The following is a 14,759-nucleotide window of genomic DNA, read 5'->3' on the forward strand; positions in this document are numbered from 1 at the left end:
AACAATTCCCAGACTCAGGCCGGGATCAAACCCCGGGACCTGTGAATCTGAAGCCGAGCAATGTGAAACAAGGTTTAAAACAAAAATGTAAAAAAGTCAGTACAATTCTGTTTCTCAACTACGTTGCTTCATATTGAAGAGAAGTTGTCATTCGTCCAAATCGCTCTCACTCTCATGAGCGTCATCCTCTAGTCCATACTCCATGTCACCAAAAGGTTTCGGTGTCGGAATCATCATCACTGTTCGTGCTGTCTCGCGCGTCCTGAGCTATGTCGGCTAGCTCTCCTGGGAGGGCATCCCCTTCATACCAGATAGGATCGAGGTTTCCCCCCTTTTCTTCCCGGCCGTGGCCCTAGCTCGCCTTGGGTATCGTGGGCTCGGGAATGTGAGCTCTCTTCCAAATTCCTACTTGGTAGTTGACCCTTCGAATGTGTTGTCTAAGACTCCTCTTACAGGGTGGCAGGTTACCCATATCTCCAGTGCCTGATGGAACACGGCGATTCACCCAAGCACACAACTCATTAATTCGAATGAGTCTCAGATCATCCACCTTGGAGACTTTCGATGCTCTACCATAAATGGCGCATGTGAAGCTGTCCAGGTCATCAATGAGATGATCAGGTATATCCCAGGTATCTCCTAACTTCTTGAGCGTGGGAATGTACTTCGGTTGGCGCTGCAGAGTTTTCACTGGTTTGAGTTTCCCAATCCATCGGAATGCACTTGTGCTGTCGCAGCCGGTATATGCATGAAGAGCCATTCGTGCCGTGCATTTGTCCTTGCCAAATTCAGCAGCTAACGTGCTGACATTGATCATTCTCTGCTTGTTCCCTGCGCCTGTGTCAAACAGCATAGTTACACCTATGGACACAGCATGGTGTAACAGGATGAAGAAAATATCTGAGTCTGGGCTCTTCACTCGGATGTACCGGTCGTCCCTGCTTGTGGCATAATTAGCATACAGTACCACACGTGAGTCAGTTTCCTCTTGTGAAGACTTCAGCATTGGCAGCTCCTGTACAACTATTTCCAGACCATCCGTTGATGTCAGCAGGTGTGCAATCCCTTCGCATATGAAGATCACCTTTCTTCCACGCAGCCTTGCTGCATACTGGTCACTGCTCCAGAGCCTAAGCATTAGCTTGATGAATTGGATCTTGTTGTCATCATTTGACAGGAACAACTTCCAGTCTGGTGGCCTCTTGGTAGCTTCTCCTTTCAGAATAAGCTTTTCTCCACATCCCCGACGGCTCCTTTCCATGGACTTCACAGACTCAGGTAAGTATTGATCCGTACTGAACACGACATCTCCTGTCTTGCCGATCATGTCAAATACCTTGGAACAGATCTGACTGAAGTTGCCAGGTACGTCTTTCAGATAGTAGAAGCATGCATTGCCATCAAACACAGTCATAGTTTCTGATGCTGGTGGTACGTCAGCATCAGAACAATCTTTGGTTAGGTACTGGAACGCTTTTGCCTTGTCTGTCTTGGCAAGATAGCCGTCCGCTGTGGCGATGCTGTAAGGAACTGCCGTTAATGTGTAGGTCATCAACTCTTTTAAGTCCAGCTGCAATCCCAGGCTCTGTGACTTAACAAAAAGGTGAAAAGCTACGTTGCCCTGCTGCTTATATTGGATGATCTTATTTTTGGTGGTCTTCATTTTGATGGTCTTGTTCATGTCATTCAAAGTTTTGAGCTTCAGTCGCTTCACAGGTTCGAAGAAGTCCTGACCAGACTTTAGCCGCTTCTCGATGAAGTTGACACGTGCTTCTTCACCAATGGCTTCAGGCTTCAGGACATCGTCTGAAACGGCAACGGATGCTGCACCTCCTGATGATATAATCAACAGTTGGTCCTTTGTGTCAACTTCAAACGGATTGAGAAAGCTGCCTATGGCATCTTTGGTTGCCTTTACCAGCTGCTCCCCTTTCCTGACTTCTGTGGGACATACATCACGATGTCTGGTTTCCTCTCCACTGTCCACCATGCCAGCCATACTGAAAGTAGCATCAACATAAAGAGACCTCGCATGTGCTGTTCGGACCCATCTCTGATATGCTCGGTAGTTGGTGAGAACGCCAGATATCCCTGCTACACTGGTTCCAGCACCACCATGGGACTTGGCATACCTCATGAAGGTCTCCTCCATAGTTTTATCAACTGCACAGCGATTCCCAGGAATAAAGGATCGAGCAACGCTGATCGCTCCTCTCTTGATCATGGATGCAGCACCAGGGTGTGAGCTCTCTATGTTGACAAGGAACATGGAGAAGTATGACAGATACCTGGCGTAGTTCTGTCCATCGAAGCTGAAGAAGAGGGAAGTAATGCGGCTAACGGATTCCACATACAACAGGAAGTTGTTCGTTTTCACCACCTCTAGGAGTGAAAGCACCAGACCGACATGGTCCATGTAGGACAACCAAAGTTGAGCAGTCTTTCCCAGACACCCTGTTGCTACACTCTGTCTAAAGTCCTCATACCCTTTCATGATCATGCCGATCAAATGGTCTGCTGACACAGCATCCAAGGTAACTTGGCTGGGGTTTTCTACTAGATTGTGTAGTTTCTCAGTTTATGCAGCAGACAGTGAAGAAAAGAGAGCATCAGCATTCTGATCTTTAAGGTACTCTTCCACAAGCAGTCGTTCCAGGCTTTCCAACATTACTTTGTGGCAATGTAAGGCTCTGTCGTAATGCTTTCCAGACATCACCCCAGCTAGAGAGCCTCCACTGATCAATCCTGATTCCAGAAAAACATCTGCAGCCCAGATCCAGCCATCTTCTTGCCGATCATCCTCATGTAAGCGCATACCAGATGTAAAGTGCCAATAAGGATGATGTGACTTTCATATTTTTCAGGAGCGTTCCATATCAGAGGGTATGCCTTCATGCATACCCCCAGATCAAATGTCGTAATGACATAAGACTACCCAACTTCTCTGGTGGCCTCTTCTGCAACACGCAAGCATTCTTGTACAGTTTTGTACTCAGTAATAGGCTGGTTGACGACTGGATAATAATCTATTGTGGTGAGCTTAGTTGGAGTCTTGCCTGTCTCTGAGATGAAACCTGCCCAGCCAGAGACTTGTTTGTTTTCCATCATCATCCTCATCATGATCCATATCATCTGGAGTTTAGCTGATGCTTCCATCGCTCCTGTAGACTGGATAATGTAGCTGGTTGATCTGAAGTTTTGGACTCTGCCTCTTGGTGACATAGCAGTCAGGAAGTGTGAGAGATTCTATCAGATGTAGAGATCATTGTTTGCTCCTCATTTGAGGTGGCAGATCAGGGCAACTTCCACCGCCATTACTCTCGACATCTTGTAGCATGATTCCATGGGCGGTATGAACTGAACCTTTACCTGTGAGGTCATTCACTAAGGAATCGAAGTTATCAAACTCTGAATGGAACACTGATCGCCCTGGTGGTAATCTGATGATCTGGTTGGATAGCTTTGTTGATGACTGGATCACTGCCTCAGCAAGAGCAGTCTCCAATTCCAGTGAGAACGAATAGCTCTCACAGTGTCCCATTCTGTTCAGAAAGGTTATGAGTTTCTCACTCCTGTACAAATGTCGTAGGGCCATACACATGAGCATGTGTTTCGGTAGCTTCCAAGATCCTCTAGTGGCAGCTCTGCAGATATCTTGGCCTATCGATTGAACTAGTCTGTGGCTTCGAGTTGAGGATGGAGTTGTTTTTCCAGTGATGATGCAGGACAGCAGCTTCTGGAGTACATCTGGTAAAACATCATCCATTTTGGTGAGATCAGAAGAACTTGGTGGCCATTTCAGATTGGGTGCTTCAGAGCATGCATCCATAATGGGCTGTCGCAAATGCGTGCCTGCATTCTCGATCATATCTGTTGATCCTAATTGAAAGGCATGCTTAACGGCAATATTGACATCAATAGCTGAGCTGTATACTAAGTAGCACTGAAACTTTCCAAGGTCGCAGAATGACATCTGGTTCCTGAAGGGCTCGTGGATTTCAAGCTTCTGTTTCAGTTTTTCGCTCCGATAACCTGGATTAGCGTGATTGCTGCTTTCTAGCTGAGCAACATACAATGCTCTGAAGTCTGATAGTTTCACAACCTTGTGGCTATGTAACACCTCCTTATCTACAACATCACAAACTACTTCAAAAGCTTTCTTGTGAACTTCTTCTAGTTCTAGCTGATGCTGCCATGCTTTGTCGTCCGTACTTTACCATTTCTCTGCCTTCTGCATATATACACAAAGAATTAAGTTAAGCACCCCCCCCGTTTTTTTACAACCTCGCACATTACAAGTTTGTTGTCGTCAAAACAGTGTAATATACCCATGATATTGCTATATTTTCTGGAGAAGTGATATTATGGTCACATAAAAACATAACAATCATGCCGTTTTCAATATTTTATTCTGAATAATTTAAGGTGAAAATTTTTGGGAATTTTAGGCATATTTTCACCTCAATTTAAGTATGGAGCTATAGGTCCATCACGGACAGTGTGGATGACGTTTATGTTTTCTAACGTACAGTCATTGTTCTGAGAAGACCTCTAGCGATCTTTGCGTCAATAACGTGTGTAGGACCCACGTGATCGGAGACTCAACCAATCACTTTTTTTCACTTTGATCACTCAATTTCATCAATGGATAATTGCTAATGTCATACCAATCATTATTTGATCTCACATACCTTAGAATATATGCCAATGTATACATATACACAAAGAATATATATTAGGGGGTGCTTACCTTAATTCGTTGTGTAGGGGTGCTTAACTTAATTCTTTGTGTATACTTCTGGCGGCAATTCTTGTGATATTTCGCTTCGCAAGCAAAGAGATCATGACCCCTGATCCTTGTTAGAAGTTTTTCATCCTGTTTTCTCTCAGCAATTTCCAGTACTGACTTCCACCCATCAAATTCAAACTGACTCATTCCCTGGGTTGTCCAGCTTCCTTGTACTTTCACCCGTTTCCGGCCCTCGGAACTGCAGAATATACAGTCAGGTTTGAAAAGGACCTTGTCACCTAAGCTCCTGCGGCTCCGGCGCTGCGGCGGTGTATCAGTTGCTTGTGATGTACTTGCAGTAGGCTTGAGTCTATCCAGGTTCATTGTGAAACGCTTGTAACACTCCCAGTGGATGCCATGGTATTCTGCTATCACATCAGGAATGAGGTCGCATGTTTCCTGCATTATATAGCTAGATGACGGAGGCTGTGCAAGCCGCCTTGCTTTGACCTCCTGCAGCTTGGCTAATTTTCTTTCGGCATCTTTCAGCTCAGACAGTAGATGCAGCTCACCATATTTCAAACGGTCCACGTGAACTATGCACACAGGGGTAGGAGACTGGTCACTGTCGCATTTCCGTTTTCTTGGTGCTTGCTCCATGATGTTACTTCAGCCGAAATACGTCACCTGGAAACATACATTTTGGATGGTAAATTTCTGAATAGTAGCGAGTGGTTGACAAAGCTGCTTCATTTGCAACATGCATGTATTCCTGTAACTAAATCGAGGTAAAGTGTGACTTATTAATATATTGTCAAGTAACAATGAGCAATTGAATGATATTTCACTTTCCAATTAAAGCACCTTCCATGACTGACAATGTCTATCAACGCGATCATTTCGTGCAGTTATCGCGATTGTCGGCATACCTGCATTCTGTTTGAAGTGTCATATCTGATAGATTTTTATTGACAAAAATACACATTTGGTATCAAATGAAAGGTATTTTTATGAAGAATGTCCAGACATTTGTTATTAATGTCAATCAATTCTAGTGCGGCTGGATTTCAAATATTAGTTTGAATATCTTAGTCAGTGTTAGTTTGACACAACGAAACATGGGGTATAGCTGTTCGACTTGATTTTTGAGGCCAATGGTAACACTAAATCTAAAATATATGCCATTTATAATGACCAGCAGATAAGTACCTTTCAGATGATATATAACTTGTATAACTCAGACCACTTTCAGCCATCTCAGGGATCATAACGACACGGAAAACATTTACGGCGTGACATTGGCAAAAAAAATATATTTTAAGGGTACCATCAAATATGTGTGAAAAATGAATAGTAAGAACCAGTTTATTTACTGTTACCAGTTGATTTCATGTTGAGGGGACCCTGGTGCTTCAAAAATATATGGGGTGGTAGAGTAGTGGGGGGGGGGGGGGGGGGGTGCACGAGGACCATATCTGGCCCATGGCCTATAATGATGTAATAATGTGGTTGTAGGCATATCGGTCAATGTCGCAATGGCGAAGAGTGCTGTTCTAATTTTGCCTAAAACACTCCCCAGCTCTCATTGATGAACCTCTGAAATTTTGATGAAGATCCATTTGGCCATCTGAGATAAATGGTGACACATATACAGATAGACAATTATCTCTCTTATAGTATAGATTTGTGATATATTAAAGTGCAATTAATCGGATAAAAGAAAGAAAAAAATAAAAATAAAAAAACCTTAATGTCTGTCTCAAAGACATGTCAAAAATCATGTTCATAGTACTTTCTCTAAAAGATGTCGATCATGAAAATGGCACTTGTAACTTTTTGGAGGGAAATAATCACAACATTTGGGGAAAATACCCCAAAGGCAATATTTGTTGACTTTGGATAAAGTGATCACAATATTAAAATCTACTGGTTCACACGTTGTTGCCCTCTCTGAACTTCCGATGATATAAGTTGCAGCACTCGTACTGTTTTCTTTGTCCTGGCCCTTTTATAGAAACCTCGGTGGATCAAGATATTTGTCGGACAGCACTGCCGAGTGCTTCCACTGTGCATGTAGACAAGGTATTTTCGAGTTCTCTCGTGGAGGCGTTTGGGCCTCTTCCCACAAGCAAGTCTTTATTCCAAGGTTTCAGCATGGTGCTGACCACTGCTACACCCACAAATGCTTCGCGCTCTCCGCAAAGTTACGGCGATGAAAGTTCGGGCCTGGAGGAAGGTAATAACTCTAACCAGTGTGCAATTACATGTAAGCCAAAAACGTCTTTTATTGCGTTTGCAAATGGCCTTGTTTGAATCTGATTTTGATTACATTTTGGCTTCTCCTTCCCTCCCTCCCTCCTTTTTTTTTTTTTGCCCATCCTCTTTATCTGCTAATTGCTTGTTATGCAATTTATGATCTGGTAGTGTGTATTCTTGCAGCACTTCCCACACCACCCCACACATTTTCAACATGGTTGATATCAATACAAGCTATCATTGCCATAAAAGATGTTGCAACGCAATGCCATATTTTATAAACTTTACTGTGAACCGAGGAGACAGGACTTTATACATTAAAAGGGATTTTATCAAGATGTTTTGGATAATGAAAGGTATAGACAGAACATGGTCGGGATGTTTCTGCAGAATAGATCGTGATAGCACCAGGGGTCGTAGCCTGCGAGTGAAGACTTTGGGAGTTCAGACAGATTAAATTGGAATTTGATAGGTGCCTCGATGCATTGGAGATAGAGGGGTAAATGGATATGGGCAGGACTTGTGCCCAGCCCCCCTTCGCAAACCTGTGTAATGGATGCATCCTTCTTTTTTCTAGATTTTGCTCCAGTCCTTTTTGATCGTGCATACACTGAAGCTCAAATCGAGGCTGGTGGAGGAGTTTTACTCAACGACATCACCGAGGCCCAAGTACCGTATATGCATTGTGCAAAGCTCAATACCATTTCAGAATGCACCACCCACCTCTTTCATAGAGTGACATATTTGGCGTTGCGTTTACATCCATCGCCACCCCTCCCCTCACTCCCCCTCCCCCCCACCCCCCACCTACTTTTATTATTTTCCCATCCATACATGGGACTTTAAAAAAAATTGTAAAATTTTTTTTTTTACCAGTGATCACGTGTCGATCACACAATGAGGATCCATATCTAATTTGAGAAAGCTCGGTTTCTTCAACTCTTTCATTGTAACAAGGCCAAATATGGCATTCCTCAACTTTGTGAGGCATCTGTTACTCGCTACCAACTCCCCCTTTTTTTTTTTCTTTCTTTTTTTCCTTTTTTGTATGCAGAATCAAGGCTCGTGAAAGAGATAACATTTATCACACAAACAAATCAAACAGACAAACATACAAAGTATAATAATAATAATTCATTTATTTTGTATAGCGCTTTTCATGAAGCCCAAAGGCGCTTTGACAGAGTGCAAAACATAATGCATAATAAAACAGGAAAACAACCATTGCAAAAAGACAAGAATCAATAGGGAAATATTTAAAGCAAAAGGAGGGAGAAGGAGAAGAGATAGTCAGGGGTTAAATGCTGTGGGTTGAATGTTGAATGCAGTGCTGAACAGGTGGGTCTTGAGTGATGTTTTGAATGTGGTGAGTGAGGAGGAGTCTCTGATGGTGTGAGGTAGTGAGTTCCAGAGGGTGGGAGCAGCGATGGAGAAAGCCCTGTCCCCCCAGGATCTGAATTTGGTCCATAAAAAGGGGAGCGGTAGACAAGATGGGGAGAGGAGGGGAAGCACATAAACACAACATTTGAGAGCAGGGACATCGGGAATGTGTGGGAGGGAGGAGAGGGCATGTGGGGAGTCGGCGGGGGGGGGGGGGGTGGGGGGGGGGGGTGTGAGCAGTATAAACACAAGGACACCGAGGACTTCCAGGAAAGAAGTTGGTATTTCAAAAAAGTGGATTTGGGGTGAAATTAGCGGGGGTAGAAAAGATCAAGGTTTTGGATGGGGGCAGATAAGAGATGGTGGTGAACAGCTGTTTTAAAGACCTGGAGGGAGGAGTGGGATTGAAGAGAGTGAGGGAGTTTGTTCCAGAGGCGGGAGAAAAGAGGAGTGAATGTGAGCCGGGAGTCTTGATTTTGGCAGTTTAACCATAAGAGGGTTGCAGGCAGATCTTGTGCGACCTGTAGGAATATTTGGGGGACAGAGCCCAGAGAGAGCTGGAGGAGCAAGGCCGGAGAGGAGCTGGTAGAAGACAGAGACCGCCAACCTGCCTGCGGTGAGTAAGTGAAAGACCCTCGGAGGTAGCTTCATCGCGGGAGATTCCAATGATTCTGAACGCTTTGGTTTCAACAGCTTGAAGACGAGCTAGGTGTGAGGCAGGAGCACCAGCCCAGAGGGGAGAGCAGTATTCCATTGAGCTGCGGATGAAAGCCTTGTATGTGGTGAGGAGCTCAGATGTGCCAAGGAAGGACTTCGCACGACGGAGGATGCCCAGTCGGCGACTGGCTTTGGAGGCCAGATTTGAAATGTGGTTTTCCCAGGAAAGATCATGGCAGATAGTGAGACCCAAAAGCTTGAGTGACAGAACTTCTTGGAGAGGATTATTCAGAAAGTGGATGGGAGGGTTGTCCAGTCGGTCTTTTCGGAGAGACATCGTAAGAGTGTGAGATTTGTCAGGATTGAAGGACATGTTCCACTTGTTTGCCCAGTCTATGATTTTGTCCAGGTCTGCAGGGAGTGAGGAGGCTGCAGACTGCCGATTTGAGGGATGAGGAATGGAGCGGCAGAGAGTGGAGTCATCAGCAAAGAGATAGAGAGGATTTTCAAGAGAGTCGGTGAGATCATTGATGAAGACCAGAAAAAGCACAGGGCCCAGAACACTGCCTTGGGGAACTCCAGCCTGAACAGGAAGAGGAGATGAGAGAAACCCATTCAGGGCCACACGTTGACTACGACCAGAGAGGAAGTCCTCCAGCCATGCGTGGAGATTTCCATGGATACCAAAGGAGGAGAGTTTGGTGAGCAGAGCGAGGTGCCAGACCGCATCGAAGGCATGTGATATGTCAAGGGAGACAGCTCTAATTTCCTGTTTGGCATTGAGGACCTTCATCCATTGTTGAGACAGCAGAAGCAGCATGTCCAGAGTAGTGTGACCTGGTCTGAAACCAAATTGATGATCAGAGATCAAGCCACTGGAGAAGAGGAAAGATTTCATATCCAAAGCAATGATGCATTCCATGACTTTGCTGATAATTGGGAGAAGGCTGATTGGTCTATAGTTGCTAGGATCTGTTATTGCACCTTTTTTGTGTAAAGCGGTGATGTTGGCTGATTTCCAAGCAGATGGCAGATGACCTTGAGCAAAAGAGAGGGTGAAGAGAACAGAGAGAGGGAGTGAAAGAGCGGAAGAACAGGATTTTAGGACCCATGGGCTGATGCCGTCAGGTCCAGTTGCAGAATCAGAGTCGAGGGTTGAGAGAAACTTTTCCATCTTGTCAGTAGGAAAGGACACAGAGTCCAGGAGCAGCTGGGTACGACTGGGTACGGTGGGTACAGAGAGGGATGGGTTTGGGACACAAGATCTAGAGGCAAACAGAGTTGAGGCATTCAGCTTTTTCACGTGCGGAGTCAGCTGTGTAGCTGTTTGAGGTAAGGGAGGGGATGGAGGGGGAACAAACACCAGAAACAGATTTGAGCAGACGTCACCAGGATTTGGAAGAGGGAGACAGATAAGAGAGTTCGGTCTTGAGAACGGAGAGATATTGTTTCCTGCCTCTCCTGAGGGTGGACACACACTTGTTTCGGGCTTTGTGAAAGGAAATGAGATTTCCTTCCGTTGGATTTGCTTTCCAGGAGACGAAGGCAAGTTGTTTCTGGGCAACAGCCTCACCACAAGATTCCGTGTACCATGGACGGGAGGAAGGGTATGACAACTGAAGACGAGATGGGATAAATCTGTGCATGAGAGAGAGCAATTTACTTTGGAAGAATTCCCAGGATGAGTTGATGTCAGAGGCGGTAGAGATGGGAGACCTGTCCAGATGATTGATGGCTGCTTGAAGACCATGCCAGTTGGCCTGAGTGAAATGCCAGACTCGTCGACGCTGAGGAGGCTCCCTGAGAATGGTCAGATAGATGTCCACTTTAACAAGCACATGATCAGATGAGCCAATTGGAGCAGAAGAAGAAGAGCAGCAGACATTTTCAGGGAAGTTAGTCATAACCAAGTCCAGAAGAAAAGATGCTCCGTTGACTGAGATCCGGGTCGGGAAATTGACAGATTGTGTCAGTCCCAGTGAGTCGCAGAAGTCCTTTGCTGAGGAGCCATGGCTGGTGAGAGAGGTACCCACACTCAGCCAACTGGCATGGTGACAATTGAAATCACCACATATGAGGAAGAGAGAGTTGGGATGAGTAGATAGAAGTTGGTCCATATTATCAGACAGCGAGATGTAGATGGAGTCATCACTGTTTGGTGGACGGTACAACACACATATGAACAAGAGGTGGGAGCGAAGGGGAAGCCGTAGCCAGAGGTATTCCTGGGGGTGAGGCGGAGAGAGGGCACTGCAGGGCGAGTGAGAAAGAGAATTTTTGATAAAGATAGCAACCCCACCTCCAGGACGAGGCTCAGGTCTCTCATACCGGAGGAGGGAGTAACTCGGGAGAGATACGAAGCAATCAGAGACATCATGAAGGAGGAAAGTTTCTGTGAAGCAGATCACGTCTGGTTTGTCAGAAGCAACCTGTATGGAGAGATCAGTTAAGTTTGAACGAAGGCCCCGGATGTTTGAGGTCCATACCGTTAATGAAGAGGAAGGGGGAGCATCGGATACAGAACGGGGGGGGGGGGGGTGTGTAGTGTCAGATGTGGAAGAGGTAGAGAGAGCTGTTGAAGGTGTGTCAGAGATTTCAGAATAGCTCGGAGAAAGGGAAGGATGGGGTGGACAAAAGGTTTGATGGTGATGGGGTGAGGCACAGTGAGGTGTTATTTGAGGAGGGGGAAGAGCGAGGCAGAAGGTTGGGGGAGATGGAGGTGAGAGTTGGAAGGGGGAAGAAGCGGGGAGGACGCTTTGAGGAGGAGGGGTGAGGGGGGAAATGGAGAAGAAATGAGGATGGGGAGATTTGAAGGGGAGGGGTGAGGGGGGAGTTAATAAGGGGAGTGCTTAGGGGGGAGTTTCGGAGGGAAGGGACAAGGGGAGGGATTTTAAAGGGATGGGAGATGGGGGAGATTTGGAGGGGATGGGTGAGGGAGGAGTCTAGGAGGGGAGGAGCGAGGGGGAGTCTCGGAGGGGAGGGGTGTGGGGGGAGTTTCGGAAGGAAGGGGCAAGGGGGGAGATTCAAAAGGGATGGGTGATGGGGAGGATTTGGAGGGGAGGGGCAAGGGGGAATATTTGAAAGGGATGGGTGATGTGGAAGATTTGGAGGGGAGGGGTGATGGGGAAGTTTTGGAGGGGAGGGGTGATGGGGATGTTTTGGAGGGGAGGGGTGATGGGGAAGATTTGGAGGGGAGGGGTGAGATTTGATTTTAGAAAGTGTACGATTAATGGGAAACGAACATTTATTGCAAAATGAGTTTCTTGTGACCTTCGAGTTAAAAATACGTTTAAGGATGCTGGATGGAGGATGGAGTGCAGGTGAGTTTAGGGAATGTAGAAAAAAGGCACTGTAGGAGATGGAATTTTTTTTTGGGATGAATAGATTTGGTGAGCAAGTCGAAAGCAGCCTTTTAAAGAAGAAGAAGAAAAAGGTGTTATTACTTATTAATACACGACAGAATACAGTACTTCAGGGGAAAGGTTAAACATTTTAAAGTTTAACAGTGAAAACTATCTGGGGAAATGGGGGTGAAACACGTGGTCGAAGAATGAACGAACGAACGAATAAGAACAACGAATAAGAACAGAGAAGGAAATGTTCTTTTTTTTTTCTTTTTTTTTTGAGTTGAGATTTTAAACAAGGAAGTAGGCTATGGGGTGAAAAGACTGGGAAAAACAGAGAACGAAAGTTATTGGAGCACAAACGAAGGACCGCTGAGAGAAAAACAAAGCCTCAAGGTAGGACACAGTAGGCCTACAAGGCTTCAAAAGACACGACACGAATTAACACGATTTTCTATTCAGGTATGAAAGATTAACACCGATAATTTTCCTCGGGACCCACTGTCGGTACACACACCATAAAATAAATACAGTTTTGACGAAAATACAAATGGGATCAATTACTTAACTTCGATAGCGTGGAGAGTGTTGACAGCTTCGAAAGACCGGAAGCAGAAGTCAAGGCACTTAAAACATTCGGAGTTTGCTGCCAGCACTTCATCTCTGGATCGGTTTATATTGTGACAGCGGCATACCATAATGATGTAGTCATACTTACATTGAGTAGGTTGTAACGTCATGGATTTTAAACCTAAATGAGTATTGCTTCTGTCCTTAACTCCAAATTCTGTTGTTGATAATTCATCTTTCGGAGAGAAAAAAACCAAAGCGCCAAATACGTGGACTCGGGTGCATTGTCGGTCTATGAGCATTTACAGGAGATAAGTGTGTGTGTTCTTGAGTGGCATATATATATATATTATATACAGACTTGGCATTTAATATGGAATATTTTTTTTCTGGGGGTGAACTTACTTTTCAAGATGTCTTAGAACCAAAAGTTCATTGGAATTATGTTGAAATTATTCGAGATTTTGTTAATGTGACCTTTAAAAGAAACAAAAACCACATTTGACATTTCGAAACAAATAAATTGATCCTTGAAAGTGATGTAAACTGATATCGAACTCAATTCATGGACAGTACTGTGTTAAACTTCTGTACGTTTTCCAGAAGTATCTCTTTATTTTGCACATTAGCCAAAAATTTTTTTAACAAAAACAAAAGTTAAATTACGACTGGGATTACGGACAGTAAAATTACAGTTCAGTACTCCGTGGAACCCCCACGAGCATTCAGGAGAGCACGTACACGTTGAGGCATGCTGTTCACGAGATTTGCCAAGGTTTGGACAGGAATCACTTGCCATGCAGTGACAATAGCTTGCTGCAATTCACGCACAGAGGTCGGCTGCTGGTCCAAGTGGTCGATTTGACGCGTTAATTCTGCCCACAAGTTCTCTATCGGATTCATATCCAGGGACATGGCAGGCCACTCCATATGCTCTACACCACAGTCAGCAAGAAAGTGTTGGATCATGCGAGCACGATGAGGCCGTGCATTGTCATCTTGGAAGACAAAGTTTCCTCGAAAGGTTGCACGAGCAAATGGAAGCAATGTTTCTTCCAGAATGGTCCTGTACTTGAACTGGTTCAGGTTTCCATTCAGAACAACCAGGTCAATTTTGCCCCCTGCATGAAAAGCAGCCCAAACGGTTACCCCACCACCTCCAGCCTGGACTCTTGGCACTATACAAACTTTGTTGTAGGCTTCATGCACTTGTCTGCGCACTCGGACGCGGCCATCTTGACGATAGACCAGAAATCTAGACTCGTCACTGAAGATCACGTGATTCCAGTGTCCTGGCTGCCATTGACGGTGCTCTCTGGCCCACTGCAATCGGCGCTGGCGGTGTTGTCTGGTCAGGCGTGGCTTTCTCAGGGGACGCCTGGCACGATAGCCTGCTTGAACCAGTCGTTGGTTGAATAGCCTTCTGGATACAGGCACATTTGTCAGTTGCTGCCACTCAGCCCCAAGCCAATTAGCTGACTTGGTACGGCCATTGCGGACTAACCGGTGCAGCTGGCGATCATCCCTCCTTGTGGTTCTGCGGGGACGTCCTGGCCTCGGTATTAGAGTAGGGACACCCCTCTGAGCATTTCGTTTCAGGATCTTTGACACCTGACCTTGACTGATGCCATACTGCCGAGCAATAGCACGCTGTTTCATGCCGTAATTTCGTAAAGCCACCACTCCATGACAAACAGCATTGTCGAGTTGACGGACCATCTCCAGAGGAAGCGGCAATAACTTTTGGAGACGTGCAGCAGTTGTTTTCCACTAATACAGAACGCAACAACCCTTGTATACCCGACTATGAAGCCAATCATCAA

At 45.4% G+C, this 14,759-nt stretch overlaps 1 protein-coding gene across 7 annotated transcripts in view; it reads left to right on the forward strand.

Annotated features, from left to right (window-relative positions):
• The window catches only part of TP53BP1 (tumor protein p53 binding protein 1), a 105,504-nt gene that overhangs the window by 78,844 nt on the left and 11,901 nt on the right, over positions 1–14,759 (forward strand). For all 7 annotated transcript variants that reach the window (XR_013622490.1, XR_013622488.1, XR_013622489.1 and 4 more), the window contains exons 19-20: positions 6,744–6,965; positions 7,563–7,654. Coding sequence is in view for 4 of the 7 variants with exons in the window: in XM_068106086.2 (XP_067962187.2) it covers positions 6,744–6,965; positions 7,563–7,654 (314 nt within the window). In the remaining 3 variants the exon portion in view is untranslated. The remainder of the gene's footprint in view (positions 1–6,743; positions 6,966–7,562; positions 7,655–14,759) is intronic.

This window comes from Myxine glutinosa, chromosome 2 (genome assembly GCF_964187855.1).
Source record: "Myxine glutinosa chromosome 2, kmMyxGlut1.1, whole genome shotgun sequence".
Lineage (NCBI taxonomy): Eukaryota > Metazoa > Chordata > Myxini > Myxiniformes > Myxinidae > Myxine > Myxine glutinosa.